The 23,596-nt window shown below is 40.1% G+C and overlaps 1 protein-coding gene and 1 long non-coding RNA gene across 2 annotated transcripts in view; one reads left to right on the forward strand and one right to left on the reverse strand.

Annotated features, from left to right (window-relative positions):
• LOC134490564 (uncharacterized) overlaps positions 1–23,596 on the forward strand; it is a 259,536-nt gene that overhangs the window by 71,656 nt on the left and 164,284 nt on the right. The gene's annotated exons all lie outside the window — the stretch shown is intronic.
• Positions 1–23,596, reverse strand: part of ANKRD52 (ankyrin repeat domain 52) — an 81,526-nt gene that overhangs the window by 29,955 nt on the left and 27,975 nt on the right. The window contains exons 4-14 of the mRNA XM_063293663.1: positions 22,622–22,692; positions 19,397–19,597; positions 15,891–15,978; positions 11,077–11,219; positions 6,343–6,555; positions 5,890–5,968; positions 5,263–5,377; positions 4,775–4,857; positions 1,627–1,744; positions 1,006–1,074; positions 212–352 (exon numbers count right to left, since the gene is read on the reverse strand). Coding sequence (XP_063149733.1) covers positions 212–352; positions 1,006–1,074; positions 1,627–1,744; positions 4,775–4,857; positions 5,263–5,377; positions 5,890–5,968; positions 6,343–6,555; positions 11,077–11,219; positions 15,891–15,978; positions 19,397–19,597; positions 22,622–22,692 — 1,321 coding nt within the window. The remainder of the gene's footprint in view (positions 1–211; positions 353–1,005; positions 1,075–1,626; positions 1,745–4,774; positions 4,858–5,262; positions 5,378–5,889; positions 5,969–6,342; positions 6,556–11,076; positions 11,220–15,890; positions 15,979–19,396; positions 19,598–22,621; positions 22,693–23,596) is intronic.

Raw genomic sequence — 23,596 nt, forward strand, 5'->3', positions numbered from 1 at the left:
ACTGTACTTTACCCTAAGTAGCCCAGTAAGAACTTATAGACTGATTCTTTGATTCACAGTGTTTCCAGTCAGGGTTTTGTGCTGAACTGTTTCCCCAACCCTAAAATCCAGGTGCCAGGAAACAAGGTAATTCCACTGAAGGATTCTCTGATGAGAAAATTGAAATCAGTTGTGCCTGGGTACCACATACCCTCTTCTTTTTTCTCCCTACCTCCTGTAAGTGTCTGAAGCAGCAGCATAATGTAAGGGGGTGCAGCCTTTACAGTCAGCTTCATTAATACTGGCTCCGGCAGTGACTAGTGTCACCGTACACTGATAGCTGCCATTCGCGGCTGCGTAGTGCAAAGGAGTCCTGGGTAAAAAAAAGCAGGAAAGAGTGCTTTAGACGCTGTTGCTTTCTGACATATAAGAAGGTCACAACAGTTCACCAACAGCAGTACATGTAGCAAATTGATCCAGACTAGAAGAGGACAGGGCCAAATTGAGGCACCTACTCAACCAAGTCTAGCCTATTAATAAGTTGAAGGAATGAGAAGTCTGAATCATCTTCACTGTTTTTAAAACTGCTCCAATACAATAAAAGCACTGCACAATTTTATACTTTTATTCTCAAAGCAACCTTTTAAAGGTTTTTCTACAAATGCCATTTTACAGATTCAGAATCCAGTCAGATTATGAGCCAAGTGGGGCTTAAATTCAGGTCCTGCCACTTTTCGAAGCAGACACTGCATCCCGTGCTGCAATGGCTGCTACTACTGTGTTGCATCAGCAAACTAAAAAGCAACATACTATGAAGAATCTCCCCCAATCCAACTACCAAAAGCACAGCACTGAGGGTTAGTCAGGCAGAAAAATACATGCAAGTGTGGACCTCAATCTCAGTAACATTTTAACAGAACCATTTATACTTCCAAATTCATTCTCAAGGTGGCCCAGCACATGGCTTTTAATCTTGGACACTTCTTCCTCACCCAGGGTCTCAAAGACACAATGTTCTACATTTACCTTCCAAACTTATCTCTCCTCCTCAAATCAGCTCCGCTGCTCAACAGCAAGTTAAGACATTCAACATTCCTGTGGAGAACCCAAAGGATAAAGAAGATATCTTTGAATAACATTGTGGGGGTTTTCCAGATGAAATGACAGGCTGAGAATTTGTCTCAGTTCCATAGGTAAGATGTTAACCCAATAGATGCCCTCCATTTACTAGTCATGTCCAGTCCACAAGGGAAAGGTGGGGATGGGGACAGATGCCTGCCACATTTCTTAGCCTTTTACTGTGTGCTGCAGTAACAGCGGAAGATGATGTAGCATGGGGAAATTAATTTACCTGTTCAAAGGGCAAAGAGAACTATTACTTCATGTTAACAAGGATTAGCCTAATATCTGCTTTGATCACAGGGAATTACCTCCACCATCCACACATCATGTGACTAGAGCAGTATTCCAAGAACTGGATATTGTCCAAACCTACAGTATTTTCCCCCAACTGGACATAAATGGTCAACCACATAATTTAACTGCCCTTTCTCTTAATTTAAAGATAGCGGGTGAGACTGGGAATCCAAACTTTCAGATTTGTCCTGAGAAATGTCTTACCATCTTAACAGTAAATTTATTGCTCACCCTCCAGAAGCAGCAGCATGGAGGCAGGTCCTCCCGAGGTTATCTGGCGTATTGATATCAAAGCCTGCAGACAGCACATGCTCATTGCTGAGTGAGGAGACAATGCTGTACAACTGACCTGAGAAACAGAAGAAAGCAAGTGGTAACTGGGAAATGTGATTAACTTATCACGATTCTGCCATAGATGCCATGAGCATGATGATTTTGAACTGGAATTAAGTTTACTGAAAATGTCAACCAGCCTTTTCTATATAGAGGAAAACCACACTACATACATACATATTATGGTATTCCCTTGGGGGATAAAAATGTAATGGAAAACACAGAAAGGTATAAACAAAGTAAGCTAAATAAATAAAAGGTGTGAGAAAAGAAAAGGAAATACACGTAATCTAGTTTCTACCAACCCTATTTCCTATCTCTCTCCATAACTTTCTATCCTTGCAAACCATTCTCACTTCCCTGTCTATATGCTGCTTCATACATTGCCTTTTGTTCTTTAAACTTTCCACCTTTATTTTTTTGAAGATCACATCAATTCCATCCAACCAGAATTTTTTCCATCTTTCTCTTCCTCTCAATCCATATTTCTTTTGTGAGTCAGTCCTCATTTATTCTCCCTACATGACCAAATCACTTCAATCTATTTCTTCTGGTACTGATTAAGATTTTTTTAAAAAAAATTAGGTGGGAAATACAGCTTCAGGACAGATTTCTCTCCTCTGACATATACAAAACCTTATGTTTTGGACATCTGGTGAGGATTCATAATGAAGGAGTGAAGATGGCATTGTGGTGGAGATCAGTGGCCAGACGGTGAATTCTGGTTGGCGAAATCTCTCTGGAAAATGGAGAGACTTTGAGATTGCTCACATGTATTCTGGACAGCTGCTTCTCGTGAGTAGGCTGCAGGAACTGAGGTTTTTGTGTCAAGCTACTGGGAGTCGAGGGATTTCAACCAAGCTCACAGCTGTAATGTAGCCATGAGGTCTGCCGAGCCTCATTTCTTAATCACTTTCGGAAATTACTTCTTAACTGCTTTTCAGATATAGGAAACTCTGAATCGATTAAGCTTTAGAACACTCACTGGGTGTTTCCTTCAATCCTTAGTGAAAGAACTTTTAAATAAAAGTTTAATCTTTTTTTGGAATGAACAGCAAAAGGGTGATTAGAATGTTGATTTTGGAAGGTTACAAATCGATTAAGGGTCCATCTGGACTTGAAATAAGATTTTGAAATGAATTATAAGAATCCTTCCTGTAGGAAAATCCTATTGTTTTGAATTTAAAAAAATGATAGGATGGTACATTGAAGGTTGGACACTACAGGGAACTAGAAGGAACTAAAGATTATAATTAAAGGAGAAGAACACTTAAATTTGACTAACACAGAATGGAGCAAAATACTGTAACACTGGACCTACTGAAGGATATTTGTGAACAACAGACTCAGAAGTTAATTTTAACAGTGTCTGCTTGCTCCTTGAGAGGAAAGCTATGGCAAACCTAGACAGCATATCAAAAAGCAGAGACATCACCTTCCTGACAAAGGTCTGTATAATCAAAGCTATGGTTTTCCCAGTAGTAATGTTTGGCTGTGAGAGTTGGACCATAAAGAAGGCTAAACATCAAAGAATTGATGCTTTCGAACTGCGGTGCTGGAGAAAAATCTTAAAGAGTCCCTTGGACTGCAAGGAGGTCAAATTAGTCAATCCTACAGGAAATCAACCCTGATTGCTCATTGGAAGGACAGATACTGAAGCTGAAGCTCAAATACTTTGGCCACCTAATGTGAAGAGAGGACTCACTGGAAAAGACCCTGATGCTAGGAAAGACTGAAGGCAAAAGGAGAAGGGGACGGCAGAGGATGAGGTGGTTAGACAGCATCACCACTGCAATGAACATGAATTCATGTTCTCTGGGAGGCAGTGGAGGAGAGGAAGGCCTGGTGTGCTATTGTCCACAGGGTCATGAAGGGTCGGACACGACTTCATGACTGAACAACAACAAAAGCCCTAACGATAGACTATGTTTAAATGATGCTATGGAAGAGGAACAAGTTTTACTGGACAAGGCTGAGACTGATTTTAAAGTGGTTTTAAAAATGACAGGCTACAAGAAATATATGGAAAACGATGCTACACTGGATATACAAAAGAAACCGACTGATGTCTTAATAAATAAAAGGGATATACAGATAACATACCAAAAGAGTGACTTGGATAATTTCCTGTATTGAATTTACAAAAGAGACCTGTTACATTTTGAAGGATTTTGTGAGAAGAGACAAAGAAAAAATGAAAAGAAATCAAGTTCTACAACATTATTTGAAAGGATTAAAGATCAAGATCGTTAAAAGTAAAAGGAAGGAATATGAAGTTCATTTATTTGATCAAGGTTAAAATAAATATGTTATCTCTGGCAACCCTTAATGGACTTTTGTTCACCAGGACTGGACGACGAGGCTTTAAAGATATTTTATAGGTAAGAGATGAGATATGGGAAGAAGAGATCATCTGTTGTATTTTATGAGCGTGTGATAAGTTACTAAAAATGTTTATACTTGTTGTGATGAAGGGGGAAGTCATTTCTTTATACATTTCTTTTCTTTTTCTTTACTATCTTCTTTTCTTTCTTTTTCTATTTTTCTATTTTTTCTTCTTTTCTGCACCATTTTTTCCTTTTTTAGTTTGTATTAGTTTTTATCTTTTTAATTGCAATGTTTAGTACAATTATTATATTAAAAACAAAACATTATGTTTCATGTAGTTGGATTATCTTGCTCTAAAAGAAAAGAAACAATTGTCTCCACAATAATTTATTTAGGCTACTTTTTTTACACTACTCTTGGCTTTTAAGTGGTAAATCAGATGCTGGATTGTAAAAAGTACTGAAGCCAAGATAAAAATTGAATGTTATGTAATGCACAAGTTAGAGTCCCTCTGCAGCTCTGAGGCTAAAGGCTTACATCTTGAACTTAGGCTTTTGCTAAAAATGCTGCAAACTTACTGACTACTACGCAATCAGATCAAGCCAATTCCTCCCTCTGGTTTTTAAGTTTTCATAGCTGGCTTGCTCTGAATTCAGCTACATGTACAAAAACAACTGTCTCCTTCATGAACTAACCTCCACTCCAACAGCAGACATACCTGAGGAAAGTAGCTTACGACAACAGTCTGAGAATCCAAAGAGAACAGCTAAGTGCAGGGGGAACATGTCATGGATCCCACGCCTGAAAGAATAAAAGGTAAAAGCATGATGGCACACAGGGCCAAGGCTGCAAACAGAGCAGGAACAAAGAGATCTCCTCTACCACATGGGCACACTGACTTCACTTATGCCTTGCATATATCAATTGTAAATTACCATCATCCTCAACTATGTGCTTGTATATTTTATTGTTAGTTAGCCACTTCTCTTCTAAAAAGGCCAACGATGCCACCACACTTGAACTTGCTTGTGGCTGACTGGCAGTGCACATTTGGCTGAGCACTACTTTAAGCCAATCGTAAGTGTGGTTTATTCTGCTCTGATTACTCTAATTGGTTACGAGAGAAACAAGCCAGAATTCCAGATCCATGAGTTAACACTAAACACATGCCTCCCAAGAGGTATCGGATAAGAAATTCGTCCTCACCTTGCAGTGTCAGCACCATTCGTCATCAAAGTACTAATTAGCAGCTCGTGGCCATATCTAGCAGCAACATGGAGGGGGGTATTGCCATATTTGTCAGCGCAGTCAATCTCACTGCCTACAGAACAAACAGAATCCATCATTTTTTTCTTCAACCTGCTCAGAAGCAACAGGCAACTCCACTTTAACCACCAGGAGATCAGACTGTACTACACAGAACTACTGACTGAAGTAGTTATAAGAGTTGGAAGTGATCATAGAGGTCATCGAGTCCAACCCTCTGCTCAGTGCAGGATCCACTGAGAATGAATGTTTAATAACTTTAAATACATGTATCTTAGTGCCTAACTTTCAGAACAATGAAAAGAAATTAACTTGGGGACAATCAGAGCTCCTGTAATTCAAATGGCAAAAAATACAGAAAGTAACAGATATAAGTAAATTCAAATACCTGTAAGGATTGGCTACCTTTTCAGGCAGTGAGTGCTAATAAATAAATAAGTAACTGAAATCTTGGAGAGAACCCCAAAAGTGTACATAATTTGGCAGTCTTGCAAGATCTCGGCCTGAGAAAGCAATACTATAAAATATTAGAGTGGCTTCCTTAACAGGAAACAGCTGACAACTTACCATTTTGTATGAGAATCTGAGAGCGTGTAAACCGTCCATGAATGGCAGCCATGTGCAAAGGGCTCTTCCCTTCTTTGCTCTGCAAAACATCAAAGCTAGTCAGCAGACAGACAGGTCTATTTGCCTTTAATCCTACCACTGTCATGAGTAAGGATGGAGAGCAGGGGGCTCCCATCCAGACTGTTAAGCGCATGCGTAGCACTGAGGAATTGGGCAGCCATTCAAAGAGACACAGATCGGGACCGCCTTAAACTTTGGGGTTTATATGTCTGGGTTTTTCCCACGCTTCTTCAGTTTGTTAGGATTCCTGTTATGTACAAGCAATAAAACATTAGAGACCAGTTCCTTGTCTCAGCGTGGTTCCTGGCTGTTAGGACAACCACTGTCCCCAGGAAGCTTAAGTCATTTTCATTTTCCCCAAGCCCCTACTGAATGCAGTGCATCTGGTCATACCTGAAAGTTCACATCAGCTCCATTATTGACAAGAAGTTCCAGGCACAGGGCTCCGTTGGTGGAGACGGCAGCAAAGTGCAGGGGGGTAAAGCCTTTTTCATTGGGCTGATTTACATTGGCCCCATAGTTGACCAGTTCATTGGCCACAGCATCCTGGCCCATGTAACAGGCAATGTGAAGTGCAGTGTTGCCAAAGGAATTTGGTTCATCGATCTATAAGAAACCACTGGAAGTTAGCTTTTGAACATGCTGCACCTTGTGCTGTGCACAGGGTTTGGCCAAAGGAAAAGCTCATGTGCTGTTGTTGTTTGATAGCCCAACCTATTATACTCAAGCTTGCCTTCTTCCCAAGAAATGCTCATACTTATTTACTTTACCATTACTTATTTAATGTTTATATCCTGCCTTTTAGGTTTCAAACTCTTACAAGGTGGCTTGTAGAACTGGTAATAAAATGTAGTGTGGTAAACATTAAACAACAAAGCAAATAATTAAAGCAGAAACAGCAGCAGCTAAACAAAGCCAAAAAAATAAATCAAGCACAAGTCTTAGTTAAGCAGCAGGCTGGAATACATATGTCCTCCTTACAACACTGTTGAGGAGAGAATCCAAAAGGTTTGAAATGTCTCCAGTAAAATAACTCCATACATCTCTAGTCTTGTTGTGGACTTCCAGAGACTGAGATGTACAACTCCATTATCCTGTCCACTGCCCATACTGCCTGGGGGTTTGAAGGACTGGGTTTCAGCAATTTCAGAGGGACCCAAGTTCCCCACCATAGTTCCTTAACAGTACAGACTACACTTCTGTACTCAACAGCCCATTTAATTTCAGTGGCGTTTACTCAAAAGAAAGAATATACTTAACTGAAGTCTTAGTTTGAAAACATCTACATCAGTCTCCCTACAATAGCCTTCTAGAAGTATAGACATCACGCCCCATAATTTCTAGCTAAAAATGACTTTGCTTGCTGGGAATTATGGAAACTGAAGTTCTACATATACAGAGGAAACCAGGATGGAGAAAGCACTCTACATTACATCTACCAAGAAACAACAATTTGGTTTCTAATAGCTATGCTATTCTTGTTTTTTCCTTTTGGTTTTTAGTTCAAAGCTGAGTTTATTTTTTAGAATATTGGAGGCCTCCATTTAAAACCTTGTTTCTCCATTTTTCTATTCCACTGACTTCCTCAGAGCCCCAAACTTAATTTAGTTCCTCTGCTCTAGCTGCATATGTCTCTGGTTTCCAATGTATATTCTGGGTAATCCTTTGCAGTAGAATTAGAAGGTCCATTTTTGTGGGGTCTCAATCTTTCTTACCAGGTGGAAGGGTCTTCCAAATGTGTTCTTCTAGGTCTTCTCCAAATAGCATGGCATTGGGACAATTTTCTATCACTACAAAGGTAGTTTAACTAAAGCAGTTTCTGCTTGGTTTATAGCAAACAGCTTTTGTATTCGGGGTGCCTGGATCAAGTGACAAGTGAAGCAATGCACAACAGACATCCTGGTTCCAGTATCCATCTGCTATCATATTCACTCACTTCATGGGTGGAACAGCATTTACACTGAATTTAATGAAGTCTTTACTTGGACATTTCTCTGGTCCATGGCTTTTTGACTCAACCTGGGCTTTCACTTTGAGACAGCCTTTCCTGAGATGGCTTGCTTCTTACACCTGTTCAAAAAGCTTGCCCCAGGTAGCAGGCTGGATGGTACTTGAAGTGATATTTATTATTTATTTACTTTGATTTATATGCCATTCCGCTGCTGAAGACTCTGCTAGTATATAACTGATGCCTGATGTGGTGCCATTGGTGTTAGGTGGGGTACAGACCATTTTAAATATCACTCACTGGGTTTCCTCCCACTTCAAGAATAATTTGGCAGGATTACATTACTCCCTGAGGTCCAGGATCCAGCAGCTTCTGGGCCGTCTCTCCTACTACTTCTGTGGTCTTCAGTCCCACTAGGAAGACTTGATCACAGTTGGTCAGGTAGCTGAGTTACAAATTATACAAGATTCATCAGCTTAGTGACTTCAACATGTTCAAGCCAGATAGGACATGCCCTTTTCATTCTGTGGGTGAAGGCCTGATAAGAATCAGGTGTATTCTGCCATAAAATACTAAAACTCCTTCTGGAACTTTCTGGTGTTGTTCTCAGCTGAGGTTACATCATGGTCTTGAATACAGTTGCCCATTTCACCTCACGACAATATGGAACCCATTAAATATGGTCTCTCAGAAACTGCATACACTTATCTTCTCTCAACCTGTAGCTGGTCAAATCTTTTCAAAGTTGTCCAGGATGTGGTCAAGATCCTCACCCTTCCTGGTTTCTGGAATCTTGTACACTTTCACAGAAGTTGCTTGGAGTGTTGGACTGGCTGCATTACAAGGTACTCTGCTCTTCAACTGCTCCATTTTTAACTGATGAGCACACCCGCTTTCTTCTCGTTCCAGCTCCAATCTTTCCAATCATTCCTCTGGCTTCATTTTTTAAAACACTTTCCTCCTTCAGTTCTATTTTTTTCTGTTCCCTCTGGACTTCTATTCTTTTTAACGAGCTAGATTTCCAATTCCTTTAGTTCAGGTGGTACAGTAACTGGTTTGCAGAGCCCCAGCAGGGTGACTGGGTTTGCTGCCTTGGCTTTAGGCAAAACAGCCTTGGAGTCCAACACGTTTGCCTTTGAGGTATCTCCTATTGTCAGGACAGGCAAAGTTGTCTACTTCTCAACAGCATACAGGAAAGCTCCCCCCCATACTTTCCATATTCTATGAATATTCTGTTCAGCTACCCTGCTGAATCCAGATGACTTGAGTACCACAGGGTAGACGGTGGAAAGTCCTAAACTCTTCTCCCAGAAGCCCAGGGTTTATACGTCCCAGCCCTGCCTCTTGCTTTAAAGTAGCAGCTTGGTAGTTCTTGCTGCTACCATCTGTCTTGCTGCTAACTTGGTGGTGAGGCTGATAGGACTCTCCCACCCTATGCAACCTATATGGTAATTAAAAGTTCAAAATGTAAAGTGTAATAATTTAAATAGTATTGCTTCCTGATCAGGTAGCATATGCACACAAAGACTAGCAAATCCAACCTTTCTTTCCCTCATTGGAGATAAACCAACCAACCATTTTTAAAAAGATAAAATGTAAAAAAAACTAGTCAAAGAAAATAAATTACAGAGCTGTCCAGATCATGATTTACAACATCTGGCAAAAAGAAAATACTAAAAGAAAATACAATGCTCCAAACAGAGCACAAGATGGCTCTGTTCAGCTACAAATTGAGAGCTCTTTCTCTAAGCAAAGAAGCAAGAGAAGTTTCATAGTGTTGTTCTTGTTGTTATTACAGATTACAAAGAGATCCTACAGAAAAAAAAATTCTTGAACATCGGCTGAGGTATTGATAGAAGCTGTGATTACCCTTAGTTATAAAATTATATATCTAGTTAAACTTACACAACGAAATAAAGAACAGTGAGATCTGGTACCACACAGAGATCAAGACCTAGCACAAGTTCGTGGCTAGATATATTATCTATTTCTACAGAAACAGGCCCCTGAAGCAATTGTTCCTCTCCCTCAACTTCCTGGAATACTCCAGTTTCTTGGGGATTCAAAAATAATAATTCAGAGGCTGCTGGGGAGAAGAAAACACACTTTTTCCACTCTTTGCCCAGTTCTCCCCTTTGTTTTAAAAGAATCAAGCCTTTTCTATCTCCAGCAGTCCCAGCTGCCATCATTCAGCGAGGACTCATGTGACCGCAACTTCCAACTTCCTGCTGGCTTCCCCACTGACTTTGCCTATGGGAAGCTGGTAGGGAACATTGGAAAGTGTGATCACATGAATTGCTGGGTAAACACTCTGTATATAATCAAGAGCCATTAATGACTAATGGCTAATCCTGCAACCTACATCCTCAACAATGCCATTAAAAAAACCTGTCTTCATCTTCAAGCTTCAGCTAATATTTAGTGTATTTTGTTTAGTATCAAGTAAAACCTAGTTCTTAGGAAGTTCCATTGAATTCATGAGGCTTCTAAGTAGGCATGTACACTATAAAACTTGTTTTGCATTACTGTATTTGGAAGGCTATAATATTTACTGTATTTTCCAGATGCACAGTGCATCTTAACTTATACTAAAATATTTACTGCAATGTATTATATGCTTGCAGCTGCTCTCAATTTTTAAACACTACTAGTAGTCCTCGGGTTACGACGGCAATTGGGACTGGAACTGCTGTCACTAAGCAATGCAGTCAAAGCGCAAGATCACATGACCATGCTGCTTAGCAACAGCAGTCCCAGTTGCCATCATTAAGCGAGGACTCATGTGACCGCAACTTCCAACTTCCTGCTGGCTTCCCCACTGACTTTGCCTGTGGGAAGCTGGTAGGGAACATTGAAAAGTGTGATCACATGACTGTGGGGACACTGCGACGGCTGGAACTCCAAGGACCAGTCTTAAGCCCCCCTCATTCAGCACCGTTGCAGGTTTGAACAGTTGCTGAACGAGTGGTAGTAACCAGAGGACTACCAGTACTTTAAAACAAGCAGCATACATAATCGATTTAGGGGCTTAATATGAAAAGACACATGTACAATAGAGTAAGCCTAATTTGTCTGAAATTATATGTGTGCACATCTGAAGGAAACATGCCTGAAAAGAGCGTAGGCACATTACAGAGCAACCCAGTGTCCAATAAAACTGGTGCTGTTGTCATACTTGCCTCAACTCCAAGCCTCAGCAGATGTTTCACAACTTCAATCTGTCCACTGGCAGCTGCTGTATGCAGCAGTGTGTAACCCTTTTTGTCTTTGCATGTGATGTCAGCTCCACGGGCCACCAGCAGCTTCAAAACTTCCAAATGCCCTAGGAAGAGACAATGCAAAAAACTGAAACCACTGAAATGCTTCCATGTTACAGCAAATGGGGTTACAAAATTCTAGATGAGAAAACACGCTTAAAGGATTATTCAAATTCTATGAATAAATGATCATATGATGGTTTTGCAAGATTCGGGAGTTTATTTCATCATGGTAGATTCTTACCCAGACTGGTGTTTTTCAACACTCAACTTACTATGTTGAGCATGTACAGAATGCAACAGAAGCAAGGTTCAAATTTTGAATGGCAAGTACTTTAGCATAACATTATTCAAACACTGGGCAGGACAAAATAGGAGACTATGAGTGGCATGCAAGTTTGTAAATTCTTTTGCCTGATAAGATTCTTTTTTTAGCATGAATTACTGCTACCCTGTTAATCATAGTACAGCATTACACCAGGACCAATAATACATGGGGTTAAAACCTAATTAGTTTTAAGTGTAACGATTTCTGCATTCAAAGTATTTAATTCGGGGGAGGGATTCAGATCCCCAAAGAGTTGTAACATATTTTCCAGTAGCTCAGTGCCTCTCTTTTGACCAACAGTTAAGAGTCCAAGCAGCACTAGCCTTTTTGGAAACAACATTCAACTATGGTCCAGCCTTAGCATCATACATTTAATATGTTTACAGTGTATATGTTTCCCCCTCTTTTGGTTCATTCCACAAAGATGATATTGGTTAGCTTCAAAGCTACTAGAAGTTTTTATAGTTCTGAGATGAATTTTTATTCGAAAACATGCGAATGTGAGTAGATTAATAGGTACCGCTTCGGCGGGCAGGTAAGGGCGTTCCGTGCAGTCATGCCAGCCACATGACCACGGAATTGTCTATGGACAAACGCCGGCTCTTGGCTTTGAAACGGAGATGAGCACCGCCCCCTAGAGTTGGACACGACTGGACTTAATGTCAAGGGAAACCTTTACCTTTACTATATATTAATATGGGGGGAGAAAGCATGCATATTAATTAAAGTTCAGTGTTATTTTGCACAAAGTCAGTAGAGCTGCTCCCACTCAGACTGAATAACTGAAAAATGTAGTTTTCCCAAAGGCCAAGTGGATTAAATTAGCTCCAGTTAGCTGCATTGATCATGTAAATTAGATTACTGTATGTCTGCTGCACAAAGTCCACAAATCTGTTACAGCCTTCACTACTTCTTTCTTGCTTTCTTATGATCAATTCCATCCAACCAAATACTGGTAGCTGAGAGTCCAAAAAAGTGTCATGATCAAAGGTTTTGCAGGAAGAAGTGTGCTGGTTTACTCTGTCTTAGGTTGTGGCCTGGAAACCTGATGTTTTCTGCTCGAAACTTAGGAGCCATCAACAGCCTCACATATGCAATAAATGCACAGCAGAAAAGAGAACATCCTAGTTCAAAGAATCATATTTTTAAGAATACACCTTACTGTATTCACAGTTTATTCATCTGTTGGGTTTAACAAATGATATTTTGCATCTTTCTACTGACCTCCAAATTTCACTGTTGCTGCATTTTTAAATAACCAAAGCTGTCTACAAGATAACTAGACCATAAAATGTGAATATTTGAATTAAGTTTTTGAAAGGTGTAACACTAGATGTGACAGGAAGAGCCACAGCATATTTTCTATTAGGGATATTTCTACACTACCAGGCTAAAATAACATAGTAAGAAAATTGGATGTGGAAGCAAATCAAGCAAAATCCTAGAAGAAAATATTTTGGGACATAAAAGGTGAAAACACCAAGTAACACAAATTTGTGTAGCGCATTTAAAGGAACTGCCACTGGAAAAAGAGGCTGGGGTTTGTTATACTATAGCATTTCTTGCAAAACAGAGGTTTAATCAATTATGCCACCTACTACTGCAGAATGAAATAAAAATAGTTTCATTGAATAACCAGTTTATACATAGAAAACCTATAATGGGAGCTGGACAGGTATTACACATAATTTCTCATAAACATGTGCACACGAGCCTATGGTCCCAAGTGGAAAATATGCTCATGAGGGAAAGGTACTCTAATTTGGTGCCCCACTTTGAACTTCTATGAAACTCCATGAGATTTGTAGTTTGCTCCATGACAATAAGAAATTACAATATGAAAGACAACTTGGTTCCTTAACATAGAAAAAATGGCAACTTTTCCTGTCCCAAATTTTTGCTTCTTAGCTGAAGTATAAAACAAATTATTGGGGAGTTAATGGGTCCAGATAGCAGTTTAACAGCTGCTAATGTTATCTTTTTCTTTTTTTTTTGCAAAGAAAAAGCTACAGTAAAACAAAAAACTACAAAGAAAAAAAAGAAAAAACTAAAAAAGTATAGAAACACAAGAGAAAAAAAATTTCAGAATTACAAGACGTGACTTCCAACTTCTAACAGCAAGGATATATAACAATTTTCCATAATCAATTGCTTACTCTATATTAAACCAAAATCACATTATTCCTATATATCATTCCATTGGCACATTATAAAAAACACTAAATACAGTTGCTCCATCCCCTTATATTAAAAGAAAGAAAAGATATACTGTATATACACACACACCTCCTAATCAACTACCCCCTCAAAGATAACATTTATTTATTTATTTCCTTCCCACTACTATTCTATACCTTCCTGTCTACTATAATAAAGATCAAACTAAAAAACATAAATTGTCTGCCACTGTACTTAGTAATACAATTTTAATAATTTTAATCATATTAAACCCAAAACCAGACATTTATTTTTTATACCTTAATCTTAATCCAAATCATTACAAGATAAATGAAATCAGCCAAACCCTAAAAGCAATCCAGATAAATACTCTTAAACCCTTATCCCACTTCAAAATAAACCAGAGCATTTACATATCCCCACAATGTGCACAGAGATTTTTTCTTAAAAAAAAAACCCAAACAGTCCAACTGCCCCCCTCAAAAACTCCGACTTCTCTTCAGGAGACCTCCTATACATAATAACCCCTTCTTTTCCATGGCGTTCCACCAGAAGATCAATTTCACTTATGGCTTGCAACTCAATCTCTCCCTTAAATTTCTCCAACTTCACTATCCGATCTTCATCCAGCATTTCAACAGAAATCCCAATCTCACTCTTAGAAGAGACATTTCTGTCACTGTTAAATTCCTCAGTTTCATTCACGACATCCCCAGCCAAGTGACACATTTCAGACCTCATATTTTCCACAATGTCCTAAATGCCTTGCATAAAAACTTGGTAGGAATCAGGAAGCATCTGCTTAAAATCTTGATGGAAATCAGAGAAAGTCTGTTTAAAACCCTCCATGTCTCACGCAGTAGATTATGGCACCTCCAGGAGCTTGACCAGCAAAAGTCGAAGATACGAAGGAGTTACAGAATGTGTTTACAGAAGTGAAAGTGTTAAGCAGACAGTTCCCCAGGGAAAGTAGAAGCAGAAAACCGAAAGTTCAAAACAGCCAATTCAACATGTAGGAAAATGCTAGTGTCTTCAAATTTAATGCAAAAATAGTAACAGGGAGACAGTTATTTACTCTCAATCCTCCTTACTATTTGGATGGAAAACAAGCCAAGAATTTTTTTTAAAGAAAATCAATCCCAAAAATAATGATAAGCACCAAGAGAACCCGCTTCTCGTTGCTGTAGAAAGCCTTTCTTAGGGTACATATACTTTAAAAAAAAATTGGGTGATTTAGAAATGAGGTGGCCCGTCTTAGTGTCCTTTCAAGGCTACAGCGCGGCTTGGAAATGGTGACATTCCAGCCTCCCGGCTAGCTCTTACCAGTCAAACGCGAACACTGTTTGCAGTCTTCTGGCTGTAAGCAGCCGTCCGGAGGACAGATGGGGTGATTCCAGGTGTTTTCCTTTTTCTGGAAAAGCACTCCTGGGCTTCAGGAAAAACCTTCCTGAGCCCCAAAAAACTTCTGCGTTGTCAGTTCTGCCTGCTGAGCCTGCAGGCACAGCTGTTCAGTCCGCCATGTCCCCGCCAGAAGTCCTCTTGCTAATTTATTTATCAAATTTTATTTATCAAATTTCGTCACTGCCCATCTCCCCCAAAAGAGGGACTCTGGGTGGTTATCTTAATGTCTGTGTCCATAATTAAATTCTGTCTAACTGGAGGAACTTATGTAATTCATTACTAATTGCAGACTGAATGTTGAAAGTGTAGTGAAATCAATGGGTGGTAGGAATTAAAAGATGGAAATGTTAAGCAGCCCTCATATGAGATGGGGAGGGGAGCTAGGAGGTGTGCTTTTCTACGGGTGACCCACTCCTCTGGAACAGCATCATCCCAGAAATTCAGACAGTACCCTCACATTTACGAAGGCTGTCAAGACACAATTATTCCATAGACACTTTGACTTGTTACCATTAATTAGAGATTCTTGAGTGGTTTCTGGTTTTTATTATTGCTTACTGTTAATTAATTGTTTGAGGTACAGCAATATAAAAAATGTTAATAAACAAACAAAATGGGGGAGAGGAAATAGCTGTATGCCAGCAGCAATCTATCTCTGGCTCACTATTTTATTCACTATGCTATCAGCTTAGCATTTGGGTATCCTTTATTCTTGCTGGACAAATATCCTGGGTATATAGTTTTACGTACAGTTTCTCTTAAAGACCTGTATATATCAAATACATCAAACACAACAGAGGAGGTGTGCAAAAGTGGGGGGGGGACTTACCCAGGAAGGCTGCCCAATGTATTGGCTGTCTCTCTTTCTTGTCACATGTGCTCAGATTGGCCCCTCTGTTTAAGAGCAAGTTTACCATCTAGAAAGAAGACAGACACAGATTTTTTTTTTAAATCAAATATACCAAAATAAAAATACAAGGCAACTGATTTGGTACTTCCTGCTACCTCCCCCTGTACATGCAACAGCTCACATTATATATGGTAACACTGGACCTGTGCTTCACAAGAATACCGAGGAACAAAAGAGAAATGGAGCAAAGAGATCTGGATTTGGGTAAGCTGAAAGTCCATTCTTATTAGATGGACAACTTGTCTTTGCCTGGAAATCAAATTTTACCTATTTATGTATTAAGGCTTGCTATGGAAGAGAAAATAGCCTGCTGTAGGCACTTCCAGTGGGGGATTGGCAAGGAGACATGACTCTGCGAGCTCCGCAGTTGACCTGGCAATACGGACTTTTTTGAGCTCAGTCAGGATTTTCTAGAGCCCAGAAGTGTTCTCTGGATTAAGGAGAACCCCAGGAATTACCCCATTTGTCCTCTGGACAGCTGGAAGCAGCCAGAAGACTGCAAAACAGCATTTTTTGTATAAAAATACAATCAATCAATCAATCAATAAAAATTTCGCGATCGACTGGTAACCTAGCAGTTGGGAGGCAGGGATTGCCATCATTTCCTAAGCCATGTTGAAGCCTTAAACTGACTCAAAAGCTGCCTACCCCATTTCTAAAACACCAAGTTTTTTCTTTTTAAATTATTATTAAGGAGAGGCTCTTTGCAACAAAGAAATGCAGAATCTCTTGGTGGTTTTCATTACTTTTGGAAGTTATTAATTTGTTAATTTGGCTTTTTTTCCTGAAAAATAGGTCAGTTAAGGTGAGTTGGACTTTACAAGGCAAGTCGAGGATTGCAAGGAGAAAGCCTGGTGTGTAACAGTGAGATATATAAATGCCTAAGTTTACTTTAAGTGGATTAACTGTTTGTGTTTATTAGGGTGGTCTTTTAAAGGTTTAGACTGGTGTTTTTGCTTTTGGGATAATGAATTTACCTTGGGTAAAAGGATATTAGTAAGGTTATTGTTTAAATATGTAATCGTGGAGATATAATGTTTAACTATATAAATGCTTTGGTGAGGAATAAAAACGGAATGAAGAAGGATAATAAGTTTAACCATATAAATGTTTTGGTTAGGAGTAAAATTGTAATGAGGAAATATAATATTTGTTTATCTGTCTATTAAGGGGGGAAATTTTTTATGTTATAAAAGTGTGTGTGTGTGTGTGTGTGTGTGTGTGTGTGTGTGTATTCATACATCCATCCATCCATCCATTTCAAGGGAAATATAGTGTTTTAGAGGAAATGTTATATTGAGAATGGAAATGTTTTATAGAAGTAATACTTATTTCAGTTTGAACTAGAGTAAGACTGATATTGACTTATTCATATCTTTGTTGTAAAGTCGGAAGTTAGTATGTATGTATTATGTAGTAGTCTTTTTTGTATTTTCATGCTTTTTAGTTCTTTTTTTTCTTGTAGTATACTTTATTTCATTTCTTGTAGTTTTATGCATTTGTTGAAAACCTTAATAAAGCTTTATTTAAAAAAAAGGAAGACAAAATAGCCTATGGCTGTTGGAATATGTTAACCATGCATAACCATATTAATTAATGAATTATGCACCTGATCAGATGGAGTACATGAGCCCCCTCAAAGCAGGCCAGAAAAACAAAAAGCCTTGCCCAGGAAGATTTCGGCTTCCGCAGCACATGGGAAAGTACCAGAATGAAGTGTCCGAGAAGACCCCACAAAAGATGGTTCCCAAAACAACAGACAGCTTTCACATAAACTGAATGAGGCAATGGCACTCTGATAGAAAAGTAGCAAGAGATGTGAAAAATGTGCTCAGGTGGGACTGGCCAAGCTCTGATAGACTAGTCAAGCCTTGCAGCCCAGTCAGCTAGATTTGAGTTGAGAAAGGATCCATGGGTGCATGAACAGGTGAAGCTTTTAATTAGGAATGTGAACAATAACAGCTATAGACCCACTTTTATTTCTACTTGACTAGACCTCCAGATTAAAGTCTTCCACCCTCAGTATATGAGTGCGTTCTTCTTGGCAATTAAGTGGAAGTCATCACATCTGTACAAACAAGCTGGGATCCTTAGCTATTTCCTCCCAAGCCCCAAATTTAGAAATCTTATGCATACTCTGCTATTCTCATAAATATGCTGAACTGAATATAATTTTCCTGATAATTGGGTTCTGGGAGCACTAATATATTTTTTTGAAATATATATATTTAAGAAAGAAGCCTGGAACATTAGATCTGTCTCTCTCTCTGCTCCCAAAGATGGGGACTGAGGGGGCAAGTAAATACTTTGCCCATTTGTCAATAACTATTAGTTCTATTCTGACATCCATTCTGGAAAAAAACAAGGTCACATGCACCCGATGGCTTCTTTCAAACTATGATAGCTATGTATTCTTTAAGAAAGAAAACCAACCTCACTGAGCTCTGATTCTCCAGTACTCTCATACTTACTACCTTAAAAGTCCTCGACAAAGAGAATCTTTCACTGCTAGAAGAGCAGACTTCTGTCCAACTGTTGTTGTTGTTTATTCGTTTAGTCGCTTCCGACTCTGTGACTTCATGGACCAGCCCACGCCAGAGCTTCCTGTCGGTCGTCAACACCCCCAGCTTCCCCAGGGACGAGTCCATCACCTCTAGAATATCATCCATCCATCTTGCCCTTGGTCGGCCCCTCTTCCTTTTGCCTTCTACTCTCCCTAGCATCAACATCTTCTCCAGGCTGTCCTGTCTTCTCATTATGTGGCCAAAGTATTTCAGTTTTGCCTTTAGACATATCTCTGGTTGTACTGAGCCATTTAGTTTTCACGGCAAGAATACTGGGGTGGGTTGCCATTACCTTCCCCAGGGATCGCATTTAGTCTGACCTCTCTGTCATGACCTTCCTGTCTTGGGTGGCCCTTCACGGTTTAGCTCATGGAATCACTGAGGTGCTCAAGCTCCAGCACCACGACAAGGTAACGATCCTTTGCTGAAGGTCCAACCGTTACAGTATTCTAAAAGCCAAAGCTTCATTCACATCATATACAAAACGTTCATGTTTCTAACATGGAAAAGCAGCAGCAGGGTGGCAGGAAAAAGAGAACTCCAGTAAAGTTGAAATCCAGTAAAAAAAAAAAAGGATAAGTATCCTCTCATCTTCTTTCTTTGCTTCAAATCTACAGCCAAGCTGGACTGCTTCAAATGGCTTTGCCTTAATCATAGTAGCTGGAAATTCTATCATGTGAGTTTGTGCGTAACTATTTGTTTATTTGGCTAAGGTGCTGCTTCATTTCTGAAGACTCTGAGTGGTTACCGTTAAGTGAAAATAGTCTTTATGACAAAACAGATTTCCATTATTGCTCCACTACAGCTCATCACTGCCTAACAGAGAAAAAGATCTGTGGGAGGAAAAAAGGAGTCCCTTACCTCAATGTGCCCACTGTGTACGGCATGGTGCAGTGCTGTGCGGCCAGTGCGGTCTGCCACATTAACATTACTAAGCAGCGGGATGATCGCCTCAGCACACTTGGTAGCTCTGTTGGCAGCAGCAACATGCAGTGGTGTTTGCCAATACTTGTCACGAGCATTGATGTCTGCTGAGTGCTTTAGGAGGAGGTTAAGTGCCTTCTGCCAGGGAAAGAACATAAGACAGCTTTTAAGCCTGGACAAAGTATTACTACAAAAGAAATAAGTACAAATGAGCACAGAGATAGTACTATGTTATGAACAGAAGCAGTTTAACGTAAAAGAAGTCTGCAAAACCTGAGAGAATAGGGAACATGACAGGTACTGAGAGGAGATAAGATACTACAGTTTACAGTGATCTAGCAACTCTGAGAAAGGACAGTGAGCAACTGTAGGGTATTGTAGGGTAACAACCTATTACTGTAGGGTAATAGCCTTAAACAGACTTTCAGTTATATTAGGAGTACCCCTCCCTAAATTCTCAGATATCCTGAAACTTAGGCATGTTCACAAAGAACAATTGGTGTTGCAATCCCATCCCATATTTGGTGTCCACTTGATTGAGGAAGATTGGCCTAAAGGGGAAGTTATTGGCATGGTTAAATCTCAGTTAATAAATCCCTCAGATTAAGGTATAAACAGTTAAATCTCGTTGCCTTCTATTTTATTTACTTATTCATTCATCACATTTATACAGCTGCCCATCTCACAAATGTGACTCTGGGCAAAGTATAATAAAAACAGACCATGAAAGAAACCAAGACTAAAAACTATTCCATAGTAAAAAAACATTATTATTATTTTAAAGGACTCGGAGAGAGCATCTTCAGTGTTACAAACAGTATAGCCATCTCACCAGTTCTCCATCTCCCTGAGATCCCCAAGACTGCTGACATAGTCGTTGTGTACGAGATGGGCAGTAGAGAGATTTAATAAATAAATAAATAAATAAATAAATTAGCCATGTTTTGAGGGACTTCCACAAGGTTGGCAGAGATGGGGCTAATCTCACCTTGGGAAGAATGATGTTCCACAGGGAAAGGCACCACAGCAGAAAAGGCTCGTCTCCTGGGTCCCACCAGATATAACTCCTTAATAGATGGAACCTGCAACATACCCCTTCTGCGGGATCTGATGGGACGGGCAGACGTAATTGGGAAGGGGTGGTCCCTCAAATACCCCAGCCCCATGCTATGAAGGGCTTTAAAGGTCAAAACCAGCACCTTGAATTGGACCTAGAAGCAAACTGGCAACCAATGAAGCTCACCACTGCATTTTGTACCAGCTGAAACTTCTGAATATTCTTCAACGGTAGCCCCATGTAGAGTTCATTGCAATAGACCACCCAGGAGGTGACCAGGGCATGAATGACTGTGAGCAGAGCTTCCAATCCAGGAACAGGTGCAACTGGCACACAACACTTGAGTAGGAGTCGTGAGTCCAGGAGGACCCCCAGATTTCACACTGGGTCTGTTTGGGGCATTGCAACCCCATCCAGTACCAAAGATGGCAAAGTCCCAGAACCAGAAGGCCCCCAAACCCAAAGCCATTCAGTCTTGCCAAGGGTCAGCTGAAACCTGTTGTTTCCCATCCAGGCCCCCACAGCCCTCAGGCACTGGGACAGGACATCAACAGCACTGCCTAATTCTCCATGAGCGGAGACGTATAATTGGGTATCATCCAACCTGATGATACCTCACCCCATGACAATGGATGATCTCACCCACTGGCTTCATGTAGATGTTAAATAAAAGTGGAGAGAGCACCAAAGCCTGCAGTACCCCAATAAACACTGACTGGTAGCAACCCCGGAGAAAGGAGCAGAACCAGCACAGTACAGTGCAGCCCACCCCCAATCCCCAGAGTCAATCCAGAAGGATACTATGGTCAATGGTATCAAGGGCCACTGATAAGTCAAGTAGAGCATGTATGGACACACAATGGTCATCCTGCTCTTGCCAGAGATCAACTAAAAGTGTGACCAATGCAGTTTCCATCCTCTATCCAGGCCTGAATCCAGACCGAAACGGGTCCAGATAATCCACTTCATCTGGAGTCCTCTGTAGCTACTGCATGACCACCTTCTCAACCACCTTCCCCAAGAAGGGGAGATTAGATACTGGATGAAAATTGTCCTGCATGGTGGAATCTGGCAATGGTTTCATGAGCAAGGGCAAACCAGCACCTCCTTGTGAGGCAGAGGAACAATCCCCTCACTCAAGGAAGAACTGACCACCACTAGAACCCACCCACACAACACTACCCGGACAGCTTTAGCCAACCAGGAGGGGCATGGATCTAAACAGCAGGTGGCTGACCTCCTGTCCACTTCCTCAGCCTGAACAGGTTCAAACCATTCCCAGATAACAGGCAAGACTCCATGCTGGGCATCTCCTCAGGACCTGCAACAAGGCCCCCATCCAGCTGAGAATGAACTTGAGTGACTTTGTCTGACAGATGCTCAGCAAATTTTTCTACAAGGCCTTATAGGGGAATCTCCAAATCCCCTCTATCCAAGAGGATGTGTGTCACCTGGAACAAGGCCACCAGACAGCTATCTGCAGACACAATAAGGGCAGAGAAGTATTGGTGCTTCACTGCCTTTACCACCACAAGGCAGAACTTTGTTTTTTGTTTTTGGACTTTTTTATTTATATATTTTACGGTATTTGAAAGGTATGGTTTTTAACCACAGTGTTGTTAATATTCAAAGGAAGGGTGTTTGGGTCTTTTTTTTTTTTTGCTGTATATACCACATAGATTCTGTGATTGGGCAGTATATAAATTGATGCAATAAATAAGTAGATCTTATTTTACATTTTATGTATTGGCAATGCAGACTCAAGGCTTCTCCAATAAACAAAGAGGCTTTGGAACTAGCCACTACAAGGCAATCACCATTACACTCCTGCCTCACACCTATATCCCATAAGAAAATGTACTACAGACATTTCTACAGTCCTTCCAACTCCACCATCTGAAAGGAGCTGCTGCCCAATGTGTCCAAGGAGATAAAAACTGTTCTACCAGATTCTCAAAATATTCAGTATAACCAAGAATGAAGATACAAAAGGGAAAATGAACTTGCCCTAAACATGGCAGTTTAGTATGTTCAGTGTCTGGAGTTTACTTTGTCACTTTACTAGGTGCATGACTATAGCACCCTGTAAAACACCTGACACTTACCTCATTACGAGAAGCTGCAGCACGGTGTAACGGGGTTAGCCAAAGAGTGTCCTTTGCATTGACGTTAGCACCTGTCCAAAGAAAGTAAGGGGGATGAAGCAAGTTCTCTCATGCATGGTCGATTAAGAGAAGAAAGCAAACATCATATTAAACTGGTTGAATAGCAAGGCATTCCTTAGACCTTCATCTTAACAATAAGACCCTTTTAATTCTTAATTCCAGTGCTTATTTAACAAACAACTGTTTCACAAGGAAAGTACAAATTGATTAATAAGGAAAGAACAGTAGTACTGCATTTAGGAGACATCCCTGTCTTTCAAAAGACATGGCTGAAAATTAAAATAATTATCCCGTTACCTGCCAAACATTCAATATGCTAAATCAGCATCATTTATTTCAAAGATGGAGGGGAGGAGAACTAACTCCCACAGTTTTCCACAAAATTCCTCTTAAGTATCAGTAACATGCTGAAGAAGCAAGACTAATAAAGATATGGAAAGGACTAAAGCTCATTCCTATCTTCATCCAGATTTTAAGAACAGAGAAAAATGATATGAGCAAATGTTGCTGGCAGTCTTCAAAGACTATAGCTTGCTTTAGATGATCTTGAGCCAGTGTTTTTTATGGCAGTTAATTTGGAAAGATTCAGCACATGCATCAAAAACCATCTGTGTGGGCTCCACTGTCCAGAAGGCTAATTCAGCCCTGCAACCTACACAGGAAGAGTTACAGTATACAGAGCTGTCAGTTTTAAAATAGCTTCACTGAACAGAATGAGAACATTTCCATAAATCTCTGCTGCTTGAGAATCATGACTAGCAATAAGAATTACTAACAGCAATCTGCTAGCTACAGCACTTTTAATGTGCAAAGCACTATAATGCTTTATGAGCTCTCATTCGTTCTTTGTGACCATCCAAGTCACAGATATTATATTTCCTGTTTTAAAGACTGCCAGAAGCTTTGCAGAACTCT

This window comes from Candoia aspera, chromosome 2, assembly GCF_035149785.1.
Source record: "Candoia aspera isolate rCanAsp1 chromosome 2, rCanAsp1.hap2, whole genome shotgun sequence".
Classification (NCBI taxonomy): domain Eukaryota; kingdom Metazoa; phylum Chordata; class Lepidosauria; order Squamata; family Boidae; genus Candoia; species Candoia aspera.